The sequence below is a fragment of the Phytophthora infestans genome, genomic scaffold (genome assembly GCF_000142945.1).
Source record: "Phytophthora infestans T30-4 supercont1.3 genomic scaffold, whole genome shotgun sequence".
Lineage (NCBI taxonomy): Eukaryota > Oomycota > Peronosporomycetes > Peronosporales > Peronosporaceae > Phytophthora > Phytophthora infestans.
In genome coordinates, this window is record NW_003303756.1 from 1,174,103 (window position 1) to 1,197,527 (window position 23,425).

Below are 23,425 nucleotides of genomic sequence, written 5' to 3' on the forward strand. Positions count from 1 at the left end.
GAGGATGATCCGCAGTCGACATTGACAGCTGTGTTCCCAGAAGTGTAAGCACCTCTTGCCAGAACTGCGCTGTAAAGCGTGGATCACAGTCCGACGTTATGTCGAACGACATTCCATGGTGTCGGAACACCATGTCAACAAACAGTCGTGCAGTCTGCACGGCCATGACTTCAGCCAGTACTGCAGCAAACTGAACCATCTTGCTGAATCGGTCAACAGCGCCAGTCCTCCGCTTGTTGTATGGCGGAAGACCGAAAAGAAAGTCCACAGAAATGGACTGCGAGCACTCCGACGGCGTCGGTAGTGATTGTAGTGGAGCCAACGACTACGCAGCAGGCTTCACGCGTTGGCACACTTCGCAAGCACGTACGTACTTGCGCACCCACGTGTACTGGTGGTTCCAGTAGAAGTCTCTCGTGAGAAGAGTGTATGTCTCTTCACGGCCCGGATGCCCTGCCGTAGAGGCATCGTGATATTCATACATGACCCGCATACGCAGATTATAATCATTCGGCACGATGATGCGATCCGCATCGTCGTCCACTGCTGTAACGCAGCAGTCCTTCGTGCGCACGATATGGGACTGCGGCGATACCGGCTGTCATTGCAGCGACTTGTCCAGCCGCCACCTTGATGGCACCACTACAACTCTAAGGAGTTAGTTTGAATGAGCGGATGTTGAACGCGAACTTGTTTTGTCATTGAAACATGATCAGCTGCACGTAGAGCGAGCATTTCATTTTGGTTGAGCATACATATAGCGTATCGTTGCCACCAGACTTGCCTTGGCACGTAAGTGAGCGTTTTTCCTGGGCTAACGCAAAGTTGTTAATGTAGAGAGCTGCGCCTTTGCGTTGAAAGAACTGCATACCCTTAGCAAGAGAAACTGCGAATCCTGCCTTTCCAGTGATGGTCGCAATTTCAGTACTCGCATCGTCCATGCTGGACGGTGCTTCGCGCCAATTTAGTAAAGAGGCCATTCGATAAGACGTCTAAGCGGTACATAATTCTCTTACCCGATGTGTGTAAGTGTGGTAAGTGCTCCACAATCTTGTCAGGGAAAGCGTGCTTCTTTTCACTGAGGAAAGTTGCCCTAGAATTTGTCATTTCAATCGTTTCAGATATTGTATGTCATTATATTCCGAATCCTTCCATGTTTTATCACAATTCGCAGTTTGAAGAAATGTGTTAGGCCACGAAAAGTTTGTCATCCTGCAACCTTACGCAAACATCAACAAAGTTGCGCAACCAATGATGTTTGTCATTTTATTAATTTATGGCAATTAAAAGATTGTCGTCCTGCAACATTTCGCTAACTAAACAAAGTTGTGCAACAGCGATGTTTGTCAGCATTTTTACAGTGTCACCCAACATTTTTTTCAAGTTGCAAAACCAGCTTAATTAGTTGTCATCCTGCATCATCGTGTAAAATATAACTAAAGGTTCATGTTACGCCAGTGATTTTATATAAGCAGTAAAGTCATTAACTCGCAGACAAAGGACCTGCATTCCGGTCCCAAGAAAATGTATAACATCGTATTTTCTGCTAGGGGACCACACAGTGTCTTACACTCCATTACATCTACATGTAATTGGCGTTACTCACAGTATCTTATAAAAAGGGGCTGGTTGGGCTGGCTGCTTCTGGCTCTCGGTCGCAAGTGCACAAAACCGAAACGGGTAGAGGTACCAAATGACTGGTTCTGTGACGGGGTCACACAGCACCTTGCACAGAGGAAGTGCTTAAGGGTATTAACTACCCGAGTGAATGCTAGTCCACGTGTTCCCGGCCTCAAAGGGAGCGATTTGCTACTTAGAAGAGTAGATTTAAGACTGATGTATTTATAAGTAAGATAAGCTTGGGTCTCATACAAACTAGAGGTTACCTATAGTGGAGCTAAGTAGTCATGCACTGACTGGCTCCGAGAACACCTGATACCGTGTACCAGGTGTCCACAAGAGTGACGGGTCATCCTTTATGTAGCATGGGGCACACTGGATTGTACCCCGTTACAGGTTCTGTAGGCTCACTTTACTAAGTGAGCAATGCCAACGCTGCCCCCCCCCCCTTGAAGTGACACTCTCCGCCAGAATTGAGGCTCAGTGCTTGGATGCCCAATGTTGCTGCTAGAATCTAGACTAGATGTGTAGGATTGATTGGCCTTTGCGAGTCTTGTGAGAAAAATCGCTTTACTGCCAGTAAAAAAACACTGAGGCCCGTGCAGGCATCGGGCACTGAGTCCCGTGCATGTATCGGGCTGTCAAGTTTAAAAATATCGCTGATTGGTCAGATAGGTCGCGGGTAGGTGTGTTTAAAATAACTGGAGAGCCACCAACGGAATCTTGCTCTCGGGTTTTCTTGGCACAGTCCTCAGTACCGCTGAGCTTTTAGCTATGCCACCACCTTTAGCTTCTATTCTTTTGGCTGTGGAGACCTAATAGCACCCACGCCTCTCCGATGCGATAGCTTGTCATAACGCTGATGCTTCAGGTCTAGCACCATTTCCTCGCTCCACTCCAGCACAGCAGTTTCCTTCTCAGTGGAGCGCTTGCCTTTGTTGTCCCTGGGTGGCGAGCACTTCGGTGGTGTGCGTGCCGCCTGGAGATCTTCTGAAAGTTGAATCGGGGCCTCAGAGTGGCTCTTAACCACTGCCACGTGTGCCATGCCATGGCACTAGAAATTGAGCCATGGCATGGCGTGGTCACGAATAGAATTGCCCTGCCACTGTGCCATCATGAAAACTATTTTTAGAGCAGCCATTTATGAAAATAAAAGTAGCATGACATGGCAATTGCCTCTTGCCATGACACTTGCGAATGCCATCCGTGGCACTTCCTGTCATTTTATTTACTTTAAGCTCTAGCCCTAGCAAGCGCTCGTCCAATCGGATCACAGCATTTTGTGCCATGGCATAGCATGGCGTGGTTAAGAGCGACCCTCAGGCAGCGCTGGATCTTAGTGTCGTGCCGAACCCATTATGAGTTAGATTTTGTATTACGACAAAAGCTCGCAATTTCAGGCCAACCAATTTGCTGTGTTTGTCATTACTATTCGAATCACCCCAGGTTTTGTCATTTTTCCCAGGCTACGCTAGATTTGGATCGGCCCAGTCATTGTTCAATATAGCCACCCAATCATGTCTCTGAAACGATTTTGTCCAATCGCTGCTTTCCCAACCGAAATTTGTTTTTGGAACGCTCTCATTTTTGCCGTGAACGAAGAGCTCACGGAGCAGCATGGGGAGTACTGAGCACGAGTTAAGGCTCAAATTCCTGTTCGCCAACCAGGATGGCGTGCGCGTAGAGCTGGGTTTCCCAAAAGAAGCTACAGTGGCCGAGGTCAAGGCGCAGCTCATTCGCAGCTGGCCCCAAAGTACGTTTTCACATCTGCAATTTTTTAAAAGACCCAAATTAAAACTCACATGATATTGTAGATGTCCCTGTTGCAGAGGACGCTAAATCCGTTCGCTTAATCTGCATGGGGCGCGGTATTTTGCAAGACACACATACTCTGAGTTCTGCCGTCCCGGCCTTCGACACACATCCGACGCCCGTGAACGTCTCGGTCTTTCACAAGTCGCAACAGGCAGTTCGAGGTAGATGATTTGTGCAAAAAAAATGACGAAAGGTGGGCTAACAATTTGCCACTACAGAACCCACACGTGGCCACACGGCTGCCAAGACGGTGGAGTCGGCAGGCTGCGGCTGCGTCATTTGTTAGATACCAATGTACACAAGCAAATGCACATATCGCTCTATCTCGTGTTGAGCACTAAGTTATTTGAAATAACTAACCCGATATTTTTTTTCTGCTATTCTTGTTGTTTTCCACTTTGTTGCCTAGCAAAAAGGCTGTTGGCAAATCGGACACTTGTTTTTGCCAGATTGGTTGAACCACTTGTACAGACACGAATTGTGGTACTTGTTGTTGCATGTTTTGCATGGCAACGACGGCAACCCCATGTTCTTGGGGTTCAGGATGGAGTAACAAATCGGACACGGCTCCACTCCTTCAAACTCCTTGTCCACATTATGTTTCCACAGCAACACAGCGTCCAGCAACGAACCATCACGAGACGACGTCACTCGAATAATTTGCAACACCCAACGCCGCCAGCGATCTTCCGAGATACCGATACGCTTCGTACACTCGACCTCCACACAACGCAGCGGGTAGGAAGACGGCACACGCACAACCATTTCCAAAGCGCATTCGTCCTTCATATACGTCGTGGTGATCTCCCGAGACACACGACTGCCCTTCACTGTCATCTCTTCATCGTCCCACGACTCGGTAGATGTGTTCTCACTTGCCTTTTGAATTAGTTCCAGCTCAGCTGCAAGCACTGACGGAGTGATGTGGTCCTCAAAGTACTTGGCAGCCCAGCTTCTCGTGGCTCGCGAGCAATCATCATTCCACCAAGACCGCACCATTGCAGGGAGACGAACCACAGTCCGGAAGAAGACACGCGTGCCCAGTTGGAACACGTGAGTTTTGTCAAGACTCCAGGTCTCATCGTTCTCCTTCTTGTCCAAGTCTGTGACGTCAAAGAGCGCAGTGTCTTGTAGCTCCGCCGTCGCCATCTTCGATGCGTCTTGCGATAACAATGAGGAACTGAAGTTCAGGAAACTCGTGAGCATTCCATGACGCGAGACGTAGGAGCTCAGCGACGACGCGATGAGTGTAGATGAAGGACCATTGCCGTCACTGCTGTCGCTTCCACTTGAGGGGAACAGTTGGAGGAACAGATCCCAGAGTAGCAACTTGCCCGTGATATCCTCTCGCTCCTGCAACTTTTGTTTACGACTGCGCATACGGATATTGGCAGCGCTATTGTCCCCACTCTTGTCCGTGAACACAGCACGTAACGCTGAGCGCAGAGCCTTGGGGATCAGCACCTTAGCCAGCGCAGATTCAGTCGCTGCCTCGTCCTCAGCATTCACATCGATTGCATTCGCGTCGTAGTTATGCAAACGTAGCGCTCCGCTGTACGACGCCAGGATGTACAGCAACAAACGCAGCACTGGTTGCAGTGGATAGCGCTTGCTATTGAACAGAGATGCGAGGGTTTCAATGCCACCGAAAGATTCCAATACAAGACGATTCACGTGATCAGCGTCGTGGATACTCGTCAACGTCGAACGCAACGCGGAGAGAACACTTTCAAGTACCTTTTCGACACCGAACCAGAGAGTGACAAGCTGAAAACACTGCGATGGAGACGTTAACGCCACGTATGTGGTCACGATACTTGCCTTGATCTCAGCACTCTCTGAAAGAGCACAGAGTACCGTGGATAGAAGTGCTTCACGGTAGTGAGCAGCAAGCTCGTGTAGCGCGTCGGGGTTGGAGTCGTACATCGCACTCACGAGTTCCATCAAAGCCAAGCGCGCAGTGACGACCTCGTTAGAGTAGCCAAGCACAATCTGCTCCTCGTCGCTCTTGATGATCCGTCGGTCCCCGAGACTCGAGCTGCGCTTCTGGATCTTAAGCGCAGCAGTCTTGGCCGTCTCGGACTTGCCGGCAATCGCATGCGTCACTAGCAATCGTGCAAGTTTCTCCCACTTATCTCGTAATTCAGACGTCGCGTCAGGCAAGTACACAGCGAGAGCTCCCACATACTCCGTGATAGCAATCCATTCATCAACTTCCACAACAGTGGACGAGCTCGGCGCGAGCATCTCCACTAGTTGATCAATAACACATTCCTGCGTCGAGCGATTGATGACTTCTCGCTTGGAAAAGCTGGATAGCCTGCCTTCCTCTTTTACTCCTCGCGTAGTTAATCGCAAATACTCAAACAATCCACTCGCAGACTCGGAGACAACGTCACGATCGCAGAGAGCAAAGAAGCTCTCAAGCGCTGCCACAACTTCATCGTTAATTTCCTGCTCCGAATACAGTGAGATAGCAACAATCTGTGTAGCTTCCGTCTTCCAGTCACCGTTTCGTTCCACCAGCTCCTGTACGAACTGCACTCGCTTCGCAACGGAGCTAAAAGTGGATAACACTGCAACACAGAGTTCATCCAGCTTCGTGTGCTGCTTTTGCGTAAGTGCACCCTCTTTCTGACTCGTAACAGCACTTTGATTCTTGCTCAAGAACACCAAGTCGCGGTGCACTCCACTCTCGCGTTTACGCTCATCAAGAGCAGCTGCAAGTACCTTATCCAAAACATCCGACGACACCTTCAATGCTTCATACAAATGCTCCAGAGTCAGATAGCTCTCCAAAATCTCCACAAGATCAACGCCACGCTGAATGTGATCGTCCGAATGGAACACGACCCAGGTCAACGCATGGGTCACATCGAGATCCACCAGCTTGGCACAAAGATCCACCGCCTTGTCTTCATCCTCAGCTGCCAACGAAGTGAAGTACGCTTGCAGGACGTCCACGACTTGTTCATCCTCACAAACTTGTCCCAAACCCGACAGCACGCGACTGTAGAATAACGTCTGCTGACAATCCTCACTGCATCGCAAGTTGATCGCATCCAGTTTCACCACAAGCTGCGAGGCTGAGAAGAACGTCTGGTCCGCGCCAAGCTGCACGTAGCTCTTAACGTACGCTGCAAACAACTTGGTGTTGAACGACACAGTTCCTGCTGGCAAGTCTGCAAGGAGGAGCTCATTGATGTATCCAGCCAATTCGTTCACAAACGCCTCTGTTCGCGTTCTCGACCAATTCTTGAGTGAGTGGCGCACAGTTCGAGCCCACAGAGCACTAGCTTCCGCGCGGTAGCTGCCTCTTGCTGACAGGTGGAAGAGCTGCTTGTACAGCTGACCTTCGACAGCTTCGAGTTCAGCGGGTAGTTCTCCGTTGAGCTTGAAAAACAACTCGCACAGCTGCGTCAGCATCTGCACCACAACTGCGTCGCTGCTGTCTGCGCCGTGTTGAAGCACAAAGTGACACAGGATCACCACAGCATCAGAACTCACGACCGGAGAGCTAGTCAGACTGCCAAGACAGGCCTTTAAAAGCGTAGAAAAGGCACCGGCGTCCAAGTCGTCAAGTCTTCCCTTCAAACTGATCATCAAGAACTCGTCAAGCAGCTTGCCTTGCCAGATCGCTTGCAGTCCTTGTAAAACTGCATCCGCTTCGTCGTAAGCCGAGACTTCACTCTGAAAGCGGCTTTGCCAACTCCCGCAAGACAACCACAACTTGCTACTCTGCTCTGTAATCGGGAACTGCAGTCCGTACTGAATGATATCGCTCGCCTCCTTCATATCGCCGAACTGAACATCACAATCCTTGAAAAGCTGCAGCAAAAACTGCTTCTTCTCCTTTGCAGCAAGGAAAAATGGCTGCGTGAGCTGTAGAGTAGCACGCATTGTTTTGTCCACACTCTTGTTACCGACTGATCGCTTCCATTCGGACAACACGCGAAGCACGGGGCGGTAATGATCCTCGAAATGCGTCTCCACTGTCGTTTTAGTGTCCCTCAACACCAATAAATCCAACGGATGAGCCTGACAAACGCCATTAATCGCCTCCAACAACTGCGCAATCGACGTGTTCTTGGCTGGAGAGAACGTTGGTTCGGCTACTAGACTGTCCACCTGGTCAAGGCACTGTGCGTAAAGCTCCTTGCTCGTCAACAACCACTGCGCAGCCTCATGGTCTTCACTTCTCTCCTTCGCAGCAGCAACACCAGCGGTGATCAATGCGTTCACCCTCGAAGGCACGAACATTATCTTATTTACCATCGCACTGATAGCTTGTCTTGTCCACGAATGAAGCTTCTCCGCAAAATCCTCCTTCAGACTGTCAAGCACAGCGGAATCACTTGAAAAAGTGCGTAAACGGCTGTTCAGCTTCATCAAACTACTAGCAAAGAGTCCGACTTCTGCCTCTGGAAACTCCGGAGAGCTCAGCGTCGTCGTGAGCGAAGACACAAAGACCTTCTCGAATTGGTTCACATAGTTCGTCTCCGCATCTTGTCCACTTAGCCACGCCGCGTCTTCCTTCAAGAAGATAATGAACATGCCTGTGATACACTCGTAAAACGCAGTAATGGCTGGCGGCTCACTGAAGCGTGCGTCCTTCGACTCGATAAACTTCCAACACTGCTCCAACACTCCAGTATACAATGCTGACTGCCCCTTGACAGAGTTAACAGCGACATTCAGAGGGACCAGCGACAAAAACGGCAGTAACGAAGGGAACGACGAGCGTCCAGAACCGTGAAATCCATGTCTGATCTGGGCAAACAGTCGTGGGTACACAGCACTAGTCACGAACTTGGGGAAGCTAGTACTTGACTGCCACACAGTGGGGAAAGTGTGTAGGAACGTGAGCACAGCATTCCACATGGCTTCGTGGTTAGCAGGGCTTTTATCCCCGAGGATTCCAAGCACCACCTTGCCAAAAGATTCTTCACGTGCAGCAATAATCGACTTGGCGTCTGTACAGAGTGTCACAAGCAGCACGTACACTGCTCTCCTCACGATATTACGCGAGAAATTCGGATGTTTGGACGCTGCAGTCGCTAGACGCGTCAACTTGTCAGATGATACCACCGTGGCAACTGAGAGACTGGCATCGTGGTCATTTAACGTGTCTGTCATGTCTTGGCTGCTAAAGAACTTAATCACTGCGTTAATACTGAGCACAGCAGCGGAGACGCATCGCTCGTATCGTTCTTCTTTCTCGTCAGGTTGCAAGGGGATTCCTTCGAATGCATCGGGAGTTTTGGAGAAGAAGCTCTGGAACTCTTCCATAATAGCTGGAAGGTGGTCCTCCAGCACTGTTTTGTGCATTTCGGTCTCCGGGAACAGCGTATTGAATGCCTTATTGGCTACTGTAGCCACGTCCGCATTGACGTCGTGCATTGCTAAGTACCAGTAGGGCAACAGTCGCTGCAAGTGCGGGACGAAGGCTCGTGGCCGCATCTTGTCGGCTAGTGCGGCTAGCACTTCGTTAAGCATTTGACGGACTTTGCGATCGTTCTGGTCGCGCATCTCGAAGGTGTAGAGCTGCGTGAAGTGGCCGAGCATTGGACGGATCTCAGCCGGCTGGCGGGGAGGCAATACGTCCGTGAGGAAGGTCTGGAGTGCCTTGATCTTAGTCACGGCTCCTTTCTTGGCCAGCATTTTAAGTGCCAGCGCAATCTCGTGGTCTGATCCGTCGTAGATACTCTGTACTACGGGCTTGGCGTAGAACGCGCCGGTCTTTGGCGTCGCCTGTATGGCATTGGGCGCTGGTTGCGCGAAGCTTGCGAAGCCGATGAAAGCTGGTGGCGCGGCATTGGAGCCTGCACTGGACAGTAGCGATTGGTGCGCACGTGCACTAGAGGACGCGCGACTTTGCTCCTGCTTCTCACGCTGCTTGTTCTTCTTGGGGGCCATGGCGGCAGCGACTAAAGTGACGTCGAGCGCGGATTTTTGTCTGGGATCCGGTTGGTGATGGCAATGAAATACGTGAGTGATGGTTCTATTGTTGTGGTACACGTCATGCTTATGATGTGTACGATTGGAGGAAAATTGAAGATAGTCAGCACTGATTGGTCAGAGGATTGCGCATCGTTTTCCTTATCATAACTCTTATAATTTCTGATCTGTCATTGCATTAAATGCTACAGGTAACGAGGTTTTTGTTTGCACTTGGATATCAGCTATTTAAGGTTGTGTTTCTTATTTATGATAGTCTCAGGTAAGTGTTTCGTCTGTATCTTCCGGCGCCGAAGGAGGGGACGGCATTCGCCAAAAAGAAACTAAAGGAGCAATCATGGCGTCCAGCATGCGTCGCGCTGTGCACTCGCAGGCGTTCAAGAGCCTCACGCGTCGCGCGCAGCAAGCGTCAGTGCCTCCTACTGCTTCACACTCTCAGATCCAGTCGCGCGTGCTGTTCCAGTCGTCTCAGACGCTGCGAACGTTTTCCACTGCCGCTCCTCAGGCCTCGGAGGAAGACGCCGCTGTCCCCGTGCAGGTTGTAGAAGAGGTTGTAGCCGAAGAGGAAGACGAGGATGACATTGGGCGCAAATTGAAGCCGCGTGAGGTCGTGGAGCAGCTCAACAAGTACATTGTGGGCCAGGCCGACGCCAAACGCGCAGTAGCCATCGCGTTACGCAATCGTTGGCGTCGTCAGAAGATCTCGGACGAGCTGCGTCAGGAAGTAAGCCCTAAAAACATCCTAATGATCGGTCCTACGGGCTGTGGTAAGACAGAGATCGCCCGTCGCCTAGCCAAGCTGTCTGAGGCTCCGTTTGTCAAGGTGGAAGCCACCAAGTTCACTGAGGTGGGCTTCCACGGTCGCGACGTGGACCAGATCATCCGTGATCTTGTGGAAAACGCCATCAACATGGTCAAGAAACACCGCAAGGAGCGCCTGCGCAAACAGGTGCAGCACCTCGTGGAGAGCCGCATCTTGGACGTGCTTACTGGCGCCAACGTAGCGGAGCGCTCTCGTGCCACCTTCGAGCGTCTGTTACGTACTGGAGAGTTGGAAGACCGTATTATCGAGTTCGATGTGCCTGTGTCCACGAACCCTGGCAACCAGCCCATCTCATTCGTCGGAGGTGAAGGTAAGGGCATCTCCATGGAAGTATTTGGCCGAGCGTTCGGAGAGAAGAAGACGGAGCGTAAACGCATGACAATTGCCGAGTCCCGTGAAGTGTTTGAAGAGATGGAAATGGAGAACGCTATCGACATGACCGACGTCGTGCGTGAAGCTATCCAGGAGACTGAGGAGAACGGCATCGTGTTCATTGATGAGATCGACAAGATCTGCTCTAGTGGAGACTTCCGTCGCTCTTCCGACCCAAGCAGTGAAGGTGTACAGCGTGACTTGTTGCCTCTGATTGAAGGCAGTGTAATCTCGACAAAGCATGGCAACGTTAATACGGACCACATTTTGTTCGTGGGCTCTGGAGCTTTCCACTCGTCAAAGCCATCGGATCTTCTGGCCGAGCTGCAAGGTCGTCTGCCTATTCGTGTGGAGCTCAAGGGATTGACTGAGGAAGATCTGCATCGGATCCTGACGGAGCCTGTGACGAACCTCATCAAGCAGCAGACTGAGCTTATCAAGACTGAAGGTGTGACCTTGAACTTCACGGACGATGCAGTCCGTGAGATCGCTCGTGTTGCTGCGGAGATCAACCAGACGATTGAGAACATTGGGGCTCGACGTCTGCACACGGTGGTGGAGAAGGTAGTGGAGGACATTAGCTTCGACAGTTCCGAGATGGAGGCAGGCTCCACTGTCACGATCACGGCGGAGTTCGTGCTTGAACGTGTTGGCAAACTCATGAAGAAGACGGACCTCTCCAAGTTTATTCTGTAGACTCGTGGAAGCTGCCAGCGAATAATGGATGACAGTCTTTGTCTCAACGCCATCAATGTGTCTCTATTTGCACGCTACATCTTGCTTACCAGATCTCAATCTCCCCCTGGATACGTTGCAGCTCTTGTTTGGGGAGAACAGTTGTGCTACTGCCTTGTCGAAGACCGTCACGAGTGATCGTGGTCTGTAACTCTAGGTTGTGCTGGAGCGCAGTGTCGTACGCAGCGTCCAAGTCTTCCATCAACGCATCAATAGTCTTCTCTGCGTCGGCTTTAGTGCTATCTTCTTCGTCTTCATCAGGGGCGACAAACGTCGTGCTGTCAGGCATCAGCATGTCATCGTCAAGTGAATATTCACACACTTGCTGCTGATTGGAGCTGTTGTAACTTGTGTAGCAGTGGCGAAGTCCAAGTGGACTCTCCACCCAAGCAGACAGTTGAGTCCAGCCAGACGCGGTTGCCACACTCGTTGCATTTGCTGCTTCAGTGGCTAGAGTTGAGTGGTTTCTAATGGCTTTGCTCGACTTTAATGTAGTCAGAAAGCGTTCTAGCAGCTCCGTGTGCTCTCCTGCAGCTTCGTCAGCCTTGAGTTTCTCGGCAAGAACAAGCATTTCAGCTCCACATCGGCACAGATCTTCAATTGGGCCGATCTGAAGCTTTATCCTTTCTCGGTATTCACTACTCGCCATGAACTTGATCCACTGCAGTGCCAAGTCCACTTCATTCTGCTGTAAAGTATCAATGTTGATGGATTCATCGTCCCCATCTTCGCTTTGTCGACGCGTTTTGGGCGGACGAATCGTGTCAAATACCTTCCGACATAATCTCGCCAGTAATGAGGCACTAAGACCTCTCCACAGTGGCTGTAGTTGCAGTAACAGCGTGATAAACGTTTCCTTTTGGAAGATCTCCGCATCTTGAGTTTCCGCCAGCGATGGTGCTCCCAGAAACAGCAATCCTGCCGGGGCAATACGTTCACTGTACTGCTCTCCAGCTACCAGCAACGGTATCACGATATTGCGAAGATTGTCTGCATCCAGTAACGGCATTGGAGCTCCTTGTGTCGAGTCCACTTGCATTTCTTCAGCATTGCTTAGATGTGGAAGCTGTTCAAATAGCCACTGGGCCACCTGATGCACCTGGCCTCGAATCAAATCCTCCTGAGCTCCCCAATAATTGGCACGAAGCCACGCTAGTAGATGCTGAGCAGCGAAACGCAACACCGGTAGTGACGGCAGCTGGTTGTGCGAGGATTCGTGGCGCAGATCCACGACCCAGAGCGGGATGCCGATTCGATGCGCTAAGGTACTCACGGCCGTGGCATACGCGCCCTTCTGCGAGCCATCCACCAGGCCGTTCACACACCGCACAATGACACTCGCGTACAGTAACGAAAGCTCCATATGCGACCGTGAGCTCACACCCACTGCGTGATGATGATGCTGTGCCATAGACTCATGAAGCAGCAGCTCCACTAACTGCGCTGTGGCATTGACGGCAACTGGAAGCTGCACGCGACTGCGCCAGGAAGCCACACGAGATACGGCACGCTGCTGAACGAACAGGTCAGTGCTGAAGAGACCAACATGCACCTCTTGCCACTCGGACCAGTCCAGCCACGGCACTCCATTCCTTCGCCCACTCATTTTCAAAGTGATGACCCAATTATAATAACGAAATGTAAAGTACCCATAATTGAAAACACTTCGACAAACAGGAATTACAATATTTTTCGATTATTGCTTGCCCTACAATAATTGGGCGGATGTGGCTCCAAGGGAATATGGTTTACATGTGTACCTGCTGTCGCTCAGCGGTCCGTACATACCGACGAAGCCGTCGGAGATACTTGTTGACAGCAGTAGCAGTGGTTCCATTCGTTCTCGCAGCGACTGCATCGACTGGTGTCGCTGTCAATCATCGAGACACTGGGACGCTCGTGGACTGGACTCTCGTAACCGTTGCTCACTCTCGGAATATTGACAGGGTACACACTGTCCTGGTCGCTGTTGCAATAACAGTGCGTCCACTTCTGAAGACAGAGATGGCATGTGTCTGTGCCTACTTGGCGCTGGTTACGTGACATTCTGGAATGGTCGCTCTGGTCTGACAGCGTCGTGTATGCCAGGCTCTTGGTGCGGAGTCCTGCGGCCTTAATCTGCTGCTGGCGTTTCACCTCCATGGCCTGCAGGATCTCAATGGGGCGCTGCTTGGACGCCATGGTAGGAAACAGCGTTTCCGTCTGATCCATTTGTAAAAAGGACTGTAAGATGCAGTTCTCAATGTTCTGGCAAGCCTGTGAGCAGTTCTCGAAGCTGCGCGCCATAATGCACAGCAGCATGTGCCTCAAAAATAGTCCGAGGCTATCCATACGCTCCTTCACCACAGCCTTGCGGCTCGAGCGCAGTAGTCTTCGGCGCGGGAACGGATAGTCAGCGATCTGCTGCACGTAATGCTCGCAAAAGCCACAGTGGCCCCAGCACACGAGCTCCATGAGCTCCTTGCGCAACTTGAAAAAATCCGAGTAGCGCCTCCGCACGACGCATTTACCTCCAGTCGTGACATTGCGCACAAATACTGTGTATATAGTGTATTTATGGCGCTTGTTGTGGAGCTTGGTGCTGCCTTCACCGCTTTCGAGCGTGTCGCCGCCTTCGACTTCCTTAGAGGCCGTGATCACGACCGAGATGGAGTCTTCGTCAATCATTGTGGATTGGAGTGTGTGATGGCGTACAGGAGACGTCTTGAGAGGAAAATAGCACGAGCGGGAACTGCAGAGAGAGCGCTTCCACACTGCGAGGGACCGGCGCACTGCAAACTGTTGATTGGGAGCTGCGCGCGGCCACCAAAAACAATCGACCAGCGAGGCTTTCCTGCAGGCCTCGTCCTCGCTCTTCGACAGCACGACAGACTATGGGAAAAACAGAAGCTCGAAAACAAAATTCGGCTTATGTTGCGCCAATGTCGCACCAGCGTTTCAGCCTTGTCACCTAAATAGGTGACAAGCCAATTGTAGCCATGCGTGCGGGCAAATTTGCTCAACTGCCTGTGCAACTCAACTTGCAACGGATGCAAGGCAAATCGAGGACCCAACGAGTGGCGCAGCATAAAGCAGCTACAAGTAGCGTGGCATGCAACTTGGCATCGGATAGACTTTTGCCTGTGAACGTGGCGTTTCGACGTTTCGACGCCCGATAGGCCCATCGAAAATGTAGAATGGATGGACACCTGTTTCCCACGAGATTCCTAGTTGCATTTGCCATTGCAGCATTTAAATCTTGGTCGCGCTCAACCTGTTGCGCGGTATGTCATCTCTCCCTATCCTTTTAAATACTATCTTGTACTGCCTTGACGGCCGAGCTGCTCTTGTGTCTACTATTGTTCACACCTGTTACGCGTTCGACAAGGACGCTGGTCGCGTGGCTTGCTCCTGAGTTTTCTCGGCCATTCGCTCTAGCGCGAACACCAGCAGCGACCTCTCTTGAAGGAAGTCTCGGCTGGATTTGGCCTTGCCGAAATCGCTCACGAACGCTAATAGCTTCTCGCGGTTACGCACCAGGAGCTGCTCGACCTCCGTCGACTTGTTCGGATTGGCCACGAAGATTTTGAAGACGTGGAAAGCGTCCATTCGCAAGGCCTCACTGGGTTCACGCAACAGCAACATAATCTGTTTCAAATTGTTGCGTGAGGCGACGTATCTCTGCATGACAGCAAAGTTTACGGGATCTAGCAACAGCTCCGACAGCAGCTGTAGTGCCTGCCTCCTCGTAGCGTAGTTCTGCGACGTCAACAGACTATTTAAAAGCCCAAAGACGCGGTCGAATGACTCATCTAGAACTTGCACAGTCGCCGTCTTGTGGACAGTCAGTAGTCGCGAGATGTTAATGAGCGCGTCGGCGGAAATGTCAAAGTTGTTGTTCTCCATCGTGACCTTAAACAGGAACTCGAACTCGGGCGTGAGTTCCGTCAAGAAGATCATTGTAAGCGTCTGATGCTCGAAGCAGTCGCGCAGCATCGAGCCGCATATCAGCGCCGTCTCATTGTTGTTGTAGCCATCGACTAGCCACCGCATAATGTCTGGTCGCTCGCTGATAAGCTCAATGAAGCCGCGCAGGTTGTGCACTGTCATGGCGCGGAATACGTTGCCCACGTACTTGCGCGTTTCGAACGTCAGTTGGCCCAGCACCTTGGGCATCAGCACCTTCTCTAGTACTCGATAGCGCAGTAGTAACTCCCCCATGTCGTCCATCTTCTTCTCACGGTCACCTTGCTCCTCGTCCCAATCGTGGAACACCGCGCGAATCTTGGCCCACTTGCGCTCAAGCTCACCGGACACAGTCTTCTCACTAGAAGACTCCTCGTCGCTCGACTCTTCCTCGGGTGGTGGGTTGCCTTCGAAATCCGGTTCGCAGGCGTCGGCGCTGGGCTCACTCTCCGCCTCAACAGCTTCGTTGGACTCGGGCTTGCGCTCAGCCAGCGCGCCGCCTGTGCTCGCAGCGATGCTGAGGCTCTTAGATGCCGCATCCAGCTTGTCGTCCGGCACCAGCTCGCGTAGAAGCACGTCCACAGAGCGCACGAGCTCGCCTGTGGGGTTAAGCCGGGACCAGAAGAAGGTGTTGACGCGGTTCATCGTCGACTGAACGGAACTATTTGGGGTGAGAAGCTTGGGGCCTGATTCTTCTGCGCGGTACAGAGCGTGAGGGTTGTTGCACGCTTGATCGTTCTCGATCACTCTCGCTTGCGGAGATGGATCCGCTCGCTGCCGTTCTTCGTCTCCGCCGCTAAATTACGAGATGGCTCACAGCCAGCGCTCACCACCGGCGATCGATCTTGGCACTGCAACCCGGACTCCACAAGCGACATACCACAATCGACGACGAGAAGCTCCAGGGACGGGTCATCGCTTTTAAACTTGGATAAAGTATTCCTGGAACCGTTTGTGACGCTGGAGGAACGGGTACGTAAGTTTGAGGCTCAACATATGGCGAGCTCAGATCCGAGAGGAGATGACATCATGGCCGCGAAGGTCACTTCAACACAAATAATAGCGCTTCGACCTCGAGTCAATATGCAACTCTGGGGCTTATGCGCTGTTACTACGCTGCAGCTGGACATTTAGCTTCTTCATGGCGATCGACAGCGTCGCCGAAAAAAGGTCGAGCAGATTCTTCCTCCCTGCTTTTCTGAGTCAGAACTGCTGGTTCCCTCTGATTTAATGCGTATGTGAGTGGCAAGCATTCCGTAGAGGCCAAGTTTCCAGTCCAAGCCAAGATATCGACAGCTAGTTGATGATCTGTCCGGGACTTTGTCCCCCGTAGTGAAGACAGCCTCGGCTGATTCACTGGATTATTCAGATGGAGTGTATCCGTACGCCATCACTTCCGGTCCGGAAGCTTCAAACTGGTTTGAGATAAGGGACAAGAAAGGAGACACCGACAACATCGCGCCGAGAACTCGACGAGAAGGTCTCACGCGCATTGGCAATGATTGCCGCAATCGGGAGCGCATTTGGCTCAAATGATTTGAGTTATCGCCGTGGTTGGCACTTTCTGCCTAAAAGGAAGACGAGCCTACATGCAGGGATGCCGAAAAATAAATTGGTGCTGCAATTATTGCAATAAGAAAGCACCAATTATCTATTGGAGACTTTCTGGAGAGGAAGATCAATTATTAATTTTCGCTCCCGTTGTAGCACCAATAATCTATTGGGCGGTGTTTAATTGGCCATACATTCTTTGATACTGGTGCCCTCGCTGTTTAACAATTTTGCTGCACCAATAATCTATTTTTTGAGCTGAGGAAGTTCAATAATCTATTTTGGTCTAGTCAGCTCTAGTATTTATTTTCTGCTTTGATTAGCAATAGATAAAAATGCAATATTCGGCATCCCTGCCTACATGTCAAGGGAAGCCATCGCATGCGACGCAAAATGGCTGGACAGGGACCGTTCGTGAGAGATCCTCCCTTGGATCCAACTCATGTCCAGGCTGACGTATGTGGACACTGCACGGTCAAGTCCTCTGTAAATCGCAGCGGCTAAAATGGACGTGTATTGTTTTGTTTCCTCTACTTAGACCGTCACCATGATCCTACGGTTCGGGTTCTTCTGCAGTTTGTGGCTACGATTGTCCAGACGAGAGCGGTTCTTCTCGTGCCAAAAGTTTTTGCGCTTGGCCTCGACGATGGACATGCCGCCAGCGATGTTGTTACGCTTCTTGAGGAAGTTGGCCACAAACGCTGTCGACAGCGCTGTGCTGCCAGCGCGAGGGTCGACGCCCGCTGTTTGGTATGCCAGCAACAAGTTCTCCTTGTGAGCAGCAAGCACGGACGCACGTGTCTCGTCCGGACGGAACCTCTGCTTGTAGTAGCGGCGGAACTCACGGCGACCGAGACGGCGGCCACTGGCTAGCACCAACTCGCCCGTCTCGGACACACCGATAGTGTTCTCGTGGTCCTCGTCGTCGCTGAGTTCTTCCTCCTCAATGACTTCCTCATCACTGTCGACACTAGCCTCGCTATCTGTCTCCCACTGGACGTCCTCCTCAGCAACAGTCCTGTTCTTCTTGAACTGCGTTGAGAAGTCATAGAACTCGACCGACTCGTCCAGGTCTTCGTCCTCATAACGCAGCTTGCAATGAGAAAGCGACGTCATGTGCTTCTGTACATCTTGATGCGAACGGAAGGACTTGCCCTTACCGTTGCAGTACAAACAGTAGAAGCCCACCTTGACCTTCTCTGCCAAATAGCTGATCAACCCCTCGAGATCCACCAAGAACTCTACATCAGGGATGAAGAAGCCGTGTTCCTTCAGCATGTGTGCCAAGCACGCGTCAAAGTCCGCTGCATGGTGCGAACAGAAGATGCAGTCTTCCTTTTCAAGCGGCACCTGCTTCTTGTACTCCTCGATCTCCTTAACCAGCTCCTCCTCCGTCATCTCCTTGGGATCGCTGGGTTGTGAATCCTCATCAGGGCCATCATCTAACGAGACGACTTCCATCTGCTTCTCAACAGTCTCCACCGTTGAGGCGACCCCTGGGTTCTTCTTTGCGTTAGCCAAATGCTTCTTAGACGCCAAGTGGTTCTCGTGAGCGTTCGTGGTGGTGAAGGTCTTGTTGCAAGGCACACATTTGAGCAGCGTCTTGACGCCTGCCTTCTTGATTTGTTCCTTACGATCGTGCTGCTTCTGTTTCGGGTCGTTGGCAGCTTGTGCTTCCTTTTCCTCGCGAACCTTGCGCATACGGAACTCAAACTGCTCCTCGGACACAGGCGGCAGCTCCACCACTTTACGCTTCAGGTTGTAGCGGTGCCAGTCCATGCGGAAGTGGTCCTTCTGCTCCGCAGGCGACGCGAACTCCAAGCGACAAGCGGTGCACGTAAACATGGCTCTAGTGATAAGTGGACACCGCGAGCAAGAAAAGTCTTAGGGCCTTGAGGATCAGAGTTGAGTCTTCTTCGATGATAACCAATCGGTTGGCCAGTTAGACAACCACACAGCTTCCACACCACATGTAACGTTCGCGCAACATTCTTCAACTTTCTTTTGCGGGACGCGAGCCATCGGTTGCACGTATCCGCAACACGGCATTGCAATTCGCGCATCAAGCTACACACACTGAGGCGAAGCTCTATGGCAATGATGCTTCCTACGCTCCTGCGTACGACTCGCCGTCAATTCGGTGCATTCTCGGCCGTGCGCGCATTCTACACACCCACGCGCAACCCCGCACACGCCTCCTGGACGGACGACGATAAGACTTACTTCCAAAAGCTACTTAAACCCGAGAGCGTGCTCACCGACGCTGATGACACCGAGACGTACACGGTGGATTGGCTCAAGAAGTACAAGGCGCAGAGCAGCCATCAGATGGTGCTCAAGCCCAAGACCACGGAGCAGGTCTCAGCCATCCTCAAGTACTGCAACGAGCGTAACTTGCCAATCGTACCGCAAGGAGGCAACACTGGTCTCGTGGGCGGCAGCGTGCCGGTGTACGACGAAATCGTACTGTCCACTAGCTCGATGAACAACGTGATCTCGTTCGATGAGGTGTCGGGTATTTTGGTGTGTGAGGCTGGCTGCATCCTGGAGAACCTGGACAACCACGTGGCCAAGCACGGCTACATGATGCCACTTGATCTCGGCGCGAAAGGAACGTGTCAGATCGGTGGTAATGTCGCGACCAACGCTGGTGGTCTCCGTTTGCTGAGATATGGTTCTCTACACGGTACGGTGTTGGGTATTGAGGCTGTACTAGCGGATGGAACGGTGATCGACTGCCTCAGCACCATGCGCAAGGACAACACTGGTTACGATCTCAAGCAGTTATTCATCGGCTCTGAGGGTACGCTTGGTGTGGTAACCAAGGTGTCGATCCTAACTCCTCCCCGTTCATCGTCAAAGAATGTCGCACTCCTTGCCTGTGAAGACTTCGAGGCTTGCCAGAAGGCGTTTGTTGAGGCGAAGAAGAATTTGGGCGAGGTCTTGTCCGCCGTTGAGTTCATGGACCGTCAGTCTCTGGACATGGTGTTGTCTCAACAGGACTGGACAAAGGATCCACTCGAGATGCCCAGTCCATTCTACGTACTGATTGAGACGTCGGGTAGCAACTCTGACCACGATATGGAGAAGCTGGAGGCGTATCTGGAAGATGTCATGGGATCTGGTGTTGTGGTTGACGGCACGGTTGCTCAGGATGAGGCTCAGGCGCAGAAGCTGTTTATGTTGCGCGAGGATGTTTCGATGTCGTTAAGCTCACGTGGATACGTGTACAAGTACGACATTTCGCTGCCCATGGATCAATACTATAAGGTCGTAGAAGAGGTTCGTGAGAAGATGGCTCCTCTTGGCGCTGAAGTGGTCGGCTTTGGCCACATGGGAGATTGCAACCTGCACCTTAACATATCTACGCTAGAGTACGACGAGAAGGTGTTCAACGCACTGGAGCCCTACGTCTTCGAGTGGACGTCCAAGTACCGTGGAAGCATCAGCTCAGAGCATGGTATCGGCACACACAAGCCTTCGTACCTGCATCTGTCCAAGTCCGACAACTCCATCCAGCTCATGAGGCAAATGAAGCAAATGATGGACCCTAAGGGAATCCTCAACCCGTACAAGGTTCTACCCACTAGCGAATAGACTTGTTGTTCGAGCGCAACTACAGTAAGTAATCGAAAGTCATAGCCACTTTATCATCCGAAGCACGAACTTTGTTTAGAGACTTCAAGTTGCGATGTCGTTTGAATGTCGTTTGAAGATGCTTGCGCAAATTTCGCCAGTCAAAGCATATTGTACGTACGTCATTTACGATTGTGCCCGGTCCTGAGCATCGATGATTCACCCAGCGCTCCTGCGTATGACACGCCGTCAATTCGGTGCATTCTCGGCCGTGCGCGCATTCTCCACACCCACGCGCAACCCCGCACACGCCTCCTGACTTCCAAAAGCTACTTAAACCCGAGAGCGTGCTCACCGACGCTGATGACACCGAGACGTACACGGTGGATTGGCTCAAGAAGTACAAGGCGCAGAGCAGCCATCAGATGGTGCTCAAGCCCAAGACCACGGAGCAGGTCTCAGCCATCCTCAAGTACTGCAACGAGCGTAACTTGCCAGTCGTACCGCAAGGAGGCAACACTGGTCTCGTGGGCGGCAGCGTGCCGGTGTACGACGAAATCGTACTGTCCACTAGCTCGATGAACAACGTGATCTCGTTCGATGAGGTGTCGGGTATTTTGGTGTGTGAGGCTGGCTGCATCCTGGAGAACCTGGACAACCACGTGGCCAAGCACGGCTACATGATGCCACTTGATCTCGGCGCGAAAGGAACGTGTCAGATCGGTGGTAATGTCGCGACCAACGCTGGTGGTCTCCGTTTGCTGAGATATGGTTCTCTACACGGTACGGTGTTGGGTATTGAGGCTGTACTAGCGGATGGAACGGTGATCGACTGCCTCAGCACCATGCGCAAGGACAACACTGGTTACGATCTCAAGCAGTTATTCATCGGTTCTGAGGGTACGCTGGGTGTAGTGACCAAGGTGTCCATTTTAACCCCTCCTCGCTCTTCATCCAAGAACGTGGCGTTGCTTGCATGTGAGGATTTTTCATCGGTCCAAAAGGCATTCGTTGAAGCCAAGAAACACTTAGGAGAAGTCCTGTCAGCCGTGGAGTTCATGGACCGCCAGTCTCTCGATATAGTATTATCGCAACAAGACTGGACAAAGGATCCCCTCGAGACGCCGAGTCCGTACTACGTATTGATTGAGACGTCGGGTAGCAACTCTGATCATGACATGGAGAAGCTGAACGAGTACTTAGAAAATGTCATGGGCTCTGGCGTCGTTGTTGACGGTACTGTGGCTCAAGACGAAGCACAAGCGCGCAAGTTGTTCTTAATCCGTGAAGACATCACCGTTGCACTTGCTGCACGTGGATATGTGTACAAGTACGACGTGTCCTTGCCGATTGAGCAATACTACAAAATCGCAGAGGAAACTCGGGAAAGACTCGCTCCATCCGATGCCAAGGTGGTGTGTTACGGCCACATCGGTGACTGTAATGTTCACCTGAACATCTCAACGTTGAAATACGAGGAACAAGTGTTCAATGCCTTAGAGCCGTTCGTCTTCGAGTAGACGTCCAAGTATCACGGGAGCATCAGTGCTGAACACGGCATTGGTACACACAAGCCCGAGTATCTCCACCTGTCCAAGTCTGACAACGCCATCAAGCTCATGCAGCAGATGAAGCACATGATGGACCCCAAGGGGGTTCTAAACCCATACAAGGTGCTCCCAGAGGCCAAGTAAACCCATCTGACTCGTTAATAAAAAGCCATTGTCTCTAGGTTCTCTAGCACTACTCGCTCATAACATGTCTGAGCACTACACTAACTGAATTCCGTCGCGAGCTCGAGATTTAAATACGAGACGTCGACGCCACCGAGAACCCGTTCCTGGAGTTCATCTTCGTTGTCGCCTTGAAGAGTCAAATAGAGATGCATTTGCAGATAGCTCGCCCAGCTCTGACACATGGATCCAATGTATTGTGCCGCTGTACTGGAGGCTACATCCAAGTCCAGTTCGAAGTAGTTGCTGCGACAGAAGTAGCGTTGCGTCAGTTTGTTGCCAGTGAGTGCAGGACGATTAGGCACGAGTGTCTGTAAGATCCACGGACCCTCTACAAGGTTCGGGATGAGCTTAAAGCGGTTGTTCCGGAAGTCGTCGTCTCCTTCGTCGCAGAATCTGTTGAACAGACGGTGGAAAGCTGCTGTGTCGTCCTCCTCCGGGTTCTTTGGTGCTGGCGGTATGAGCCAGTACATCACAAGACTTAGATTATCTGCGTTGGGTAGTTCGATACTGACAATGAAGACACGAGAGTCAGGGAACTTCTCGCGGCAGTAAGCGAGTACGCTGTTAGGGCGTGTCTCTTCCTTCATAGCGAGGTGGTGACGCTCTTCAGCAGTCTCGAACTTCCACAGATCAACGTGTAGTAGCTTGCCGATGGCTTTACCGGCCGGTACTTTGACCTGGTCGTCCATATACGTCTTGCCGCGCACCAAGACATCCCTAGCGTCCGGCTCGGCCCACATTTTGCGGATCCCGCGCGAGTGCACGAAAAACGGAGCATCGTCGAACTCGGACGAGGGCGCGAGGTTGTCCGAGCTAGAAATGGTGATGTCCGTACCCCAAGTGTCGGAGGTCACGACCTCCTGCTCCTTGTTATGTGACTCAATGTACTTGTCCAGATCTTCGATTAAAACGTTGTTGATGTCCATGGCCTCGTGTGGCAGACCGCAGCTCCACTCCAAGTCAAGACGCGTGCAGCTTTTGCGACGGCAAATCTGTACGCTCGACGTCGGCATTTAAAGGTAGAAGAAGGAACGACGATGTCCCGGAAGAGAGCGAATATCAAGCACGATGACGCCAATCACTCCAGCTCGATGACATTTGCTCTGGATTGTTTATGGATGGGTACATTGTGTGATGAACATTAAAATCGGAGTGATGGTCGCTTCAACTTGGGAAACCGCACTGGAAATGCCGCCAACATTTATAGCTGTCCTCTTTACGTATCAGTGCGGTAGCAGCGTCTCGTCGTATTAACTAGAGAACAGTCATGGAAGAGCACCAAGATAGCGATGTC

General features: G+C 51.6%; 11 protein-coding genes across 11 annotated transcripts; 5 read left to right on the forward strand and 6 right to left on the reverse strand.

The window, feature by feature from the left end:
* Nucleotides 1-3,237: 3,237 nt before the first annotated feature.
* PITG_02237 (uncharacterized protein) lies at nt 3,238-3,721 on the forward strand (the record flags this gene model as incomplete). The annotated part of the gene is made up of 3 exons (XM_002907141.1): nt 3,238-3,373; nt 3,435-3,596; nt 3,654-3,721. The coding sequence occupies 3 exons, from the start codon at nt 3,238-3,240 to the stop codon at nt 3,719-3,721; spliced, it is 366 nt and encodes a 121-aa protein (XP_002907187.1).
* Nucleotides 3,722-3,840: 119 nt separating this feature from the next.
* PITG_02238 (uncharacterized protein) lies at nt 3,841-9,351 on the reverse strand (the record flags this gene model as incomplete). Its single annotated transcript, XM_002907142.1, has 5 exons — nt 3,841-6,127; nt 6,188-7,082; nt 7,146-7,422; nt 7,483-7,635; nt 7,678-9,351. 5 exons carry the CDS (start codon nt 9,349-9,351, stop codon nt 3,841-3,843), a joined length of 5,286 nt encoding a protein of 1,761 aa, XP_002907188.1.
* A 369-nt stretch (nt 9,352-9,720) lies between these two features.
* Nucleotides 9,721-11,284, forward strand: PITG_02239 (ATP-dependent hsl protease ATP-binding subunit hslU; the record flags this gene model as incomplete). The annotated part of the gene is made up of 1 exon (XM_002907143.1): nt 9,721-11,284. The coding sequence occupies one exon, from the start codon at nt 9,731-9,733 to the stop codon at nt 11,282-11,284; it is 1,554 nt and encodes a 517-aa protein (XP_002907189.1).
* Nucleotides 11,285-11,369: 85 nt separating this feature from the next.
* PITG_02240 (uncharacterized protein) lies at nt 11,370-12,929 on the reverse strand (the record flags this gene model as incomplete). The annotated part of the gene is made up of 2 exons (XM_002907144.1): nt 11,370-12,008; nt 12,096-12,929. The coding sequence occupies 2 exons, from the start codon at nt 12,927-12,929 to the stop codon at nt 11,370-11,372; spliced, it is 1,473 nt and encodes a 490-aa protein (XP_002907190.1).
* Nucleotides 12,930-13,093: 164 nt separating this feature from the next.
* Nucleotides 13,094-14,188, reverse strand: PITG_02241 (uncharacterized protein; the record flags this gene model as incomplete). Its single annotated transcript, XM_002907145.1, has 2 exons — nt 13,094-13,219; nt 13,277-14,188. 2 exons carry the CDS (start codon nt 13,988-13,990, stop codon nt 13,094-13,096), a joined length of 840 nt encoding a protein of 279 aa, XP_002907191.1.
* Nucleotides 14,189-14,674: 486 nt separating this feature from the next.
* On the reverse strand, nt 14,675-16,059 carry PITG_02242 (uncharacterized protein; the record flags this gene model as incomplete). Its single annotated transcript, XM_002907146.1, has 1 exon — nt 14,675-16,059. One exon carries the CDS (start codon nt 15,911-15,913, stop codon nt 14,675-14,677), a length of 1,239 nt encoding a protein of 412 aa, XP_002907192.1.
* Nucleotides 16,060-16,264: 205 nt separating this feature from the next.
* On the forward strand, nt 16,265-16,804 carry PITG_02243 (uncharacterized protein; the record flags this gene model as incomplete). Its single annotated transcript, XM_002907147.1, has 2 exons — nt 16,265-16,309; nt 16,529-16,804. The coding sequence occupies 2 exons, from the start codon at nt 16,265-16,267 to the stop codon at nt 16,802-16,804; spliced, it is 321 nt and encodes a 106-aa protein (XP_002907193.1).
* A 549-nt stretch (nt 16,805-17,353) lies between these two features.
* On the reverse strand, nt 17,354-18,712 carry PITG_02244 (uncharacterized protein; the record flags this gene model as incomplete). The annotated part of the gene is made up of 1 exon (XM_002907148.1): nt 17,354-18,712. The coding sequence occupies one exon, from the start codon at nt 18,662-18,664 to the stop codon at nt 17,354-17,356; it is 1,311 nt and encodes a 436-aa protein (XP_002907194.1).
* A 174-nt stretch (nt 18,713-18,886) lies between these two features.
* PITG_02245 (D-2-hydroxyglutarate dehydrogenase, mitochondrial precursor) lies at nt 18,887-20,416 on the forward strand (the record flags this gene model as incomplete). The annotated part of the gene is made up of 1 exon (XM_002907149.1): nt 18,887-20,416. The coding sequence occupies one exon, from the start codon at nt 18,917-18,919 to the stop codon at nt 20,414-20,416; it is 1,500 nt and encodes a 499-aa protein (XP_002907195.1).
* A 193-nt stretch (nt 20,417-20,609) lies between these two features.
* PITG_02246 (D-2-hydroxyglutarate dehydrogenase, mitochondrial precursor) lies at nt 20,610-22,089 on the forward strand (the record flags this gene model as incomplete). The annotated part of the gene is made up of 3 exons (XM_002907150.1): nt 20,610-20,666; nt 20,725-21,899; nt 21,942-22,089. 3 exons carry the CDS (start codon nt 20,610-20,612, stop codon nt 22,087-22,089), a joined length of 1,380 nt encoding a protein of 459 aa, XP_002907196.1.
* Nucleotides 22,090-22,169: 80 nt separating this feature from the next.
* Nucleotides 22,170-23,168, reverse strand: PITG_02247 (uncharacterized protein; the record flags this gene model as incomplete). Its single annotated transcript, XM_002907151.1, has 1 exon — nt 22,170-23,168. The coding sequence occupies one exon, from the start codon at nt 23,142-23,144 to the stop codon at nt 22,170-22,172; it is 975 nt and encodes a 324-aa protein (XP_002907197.1).
* Between the last annotated feature and the right edge of the window lie 257 nt (nt 23,169-23,425).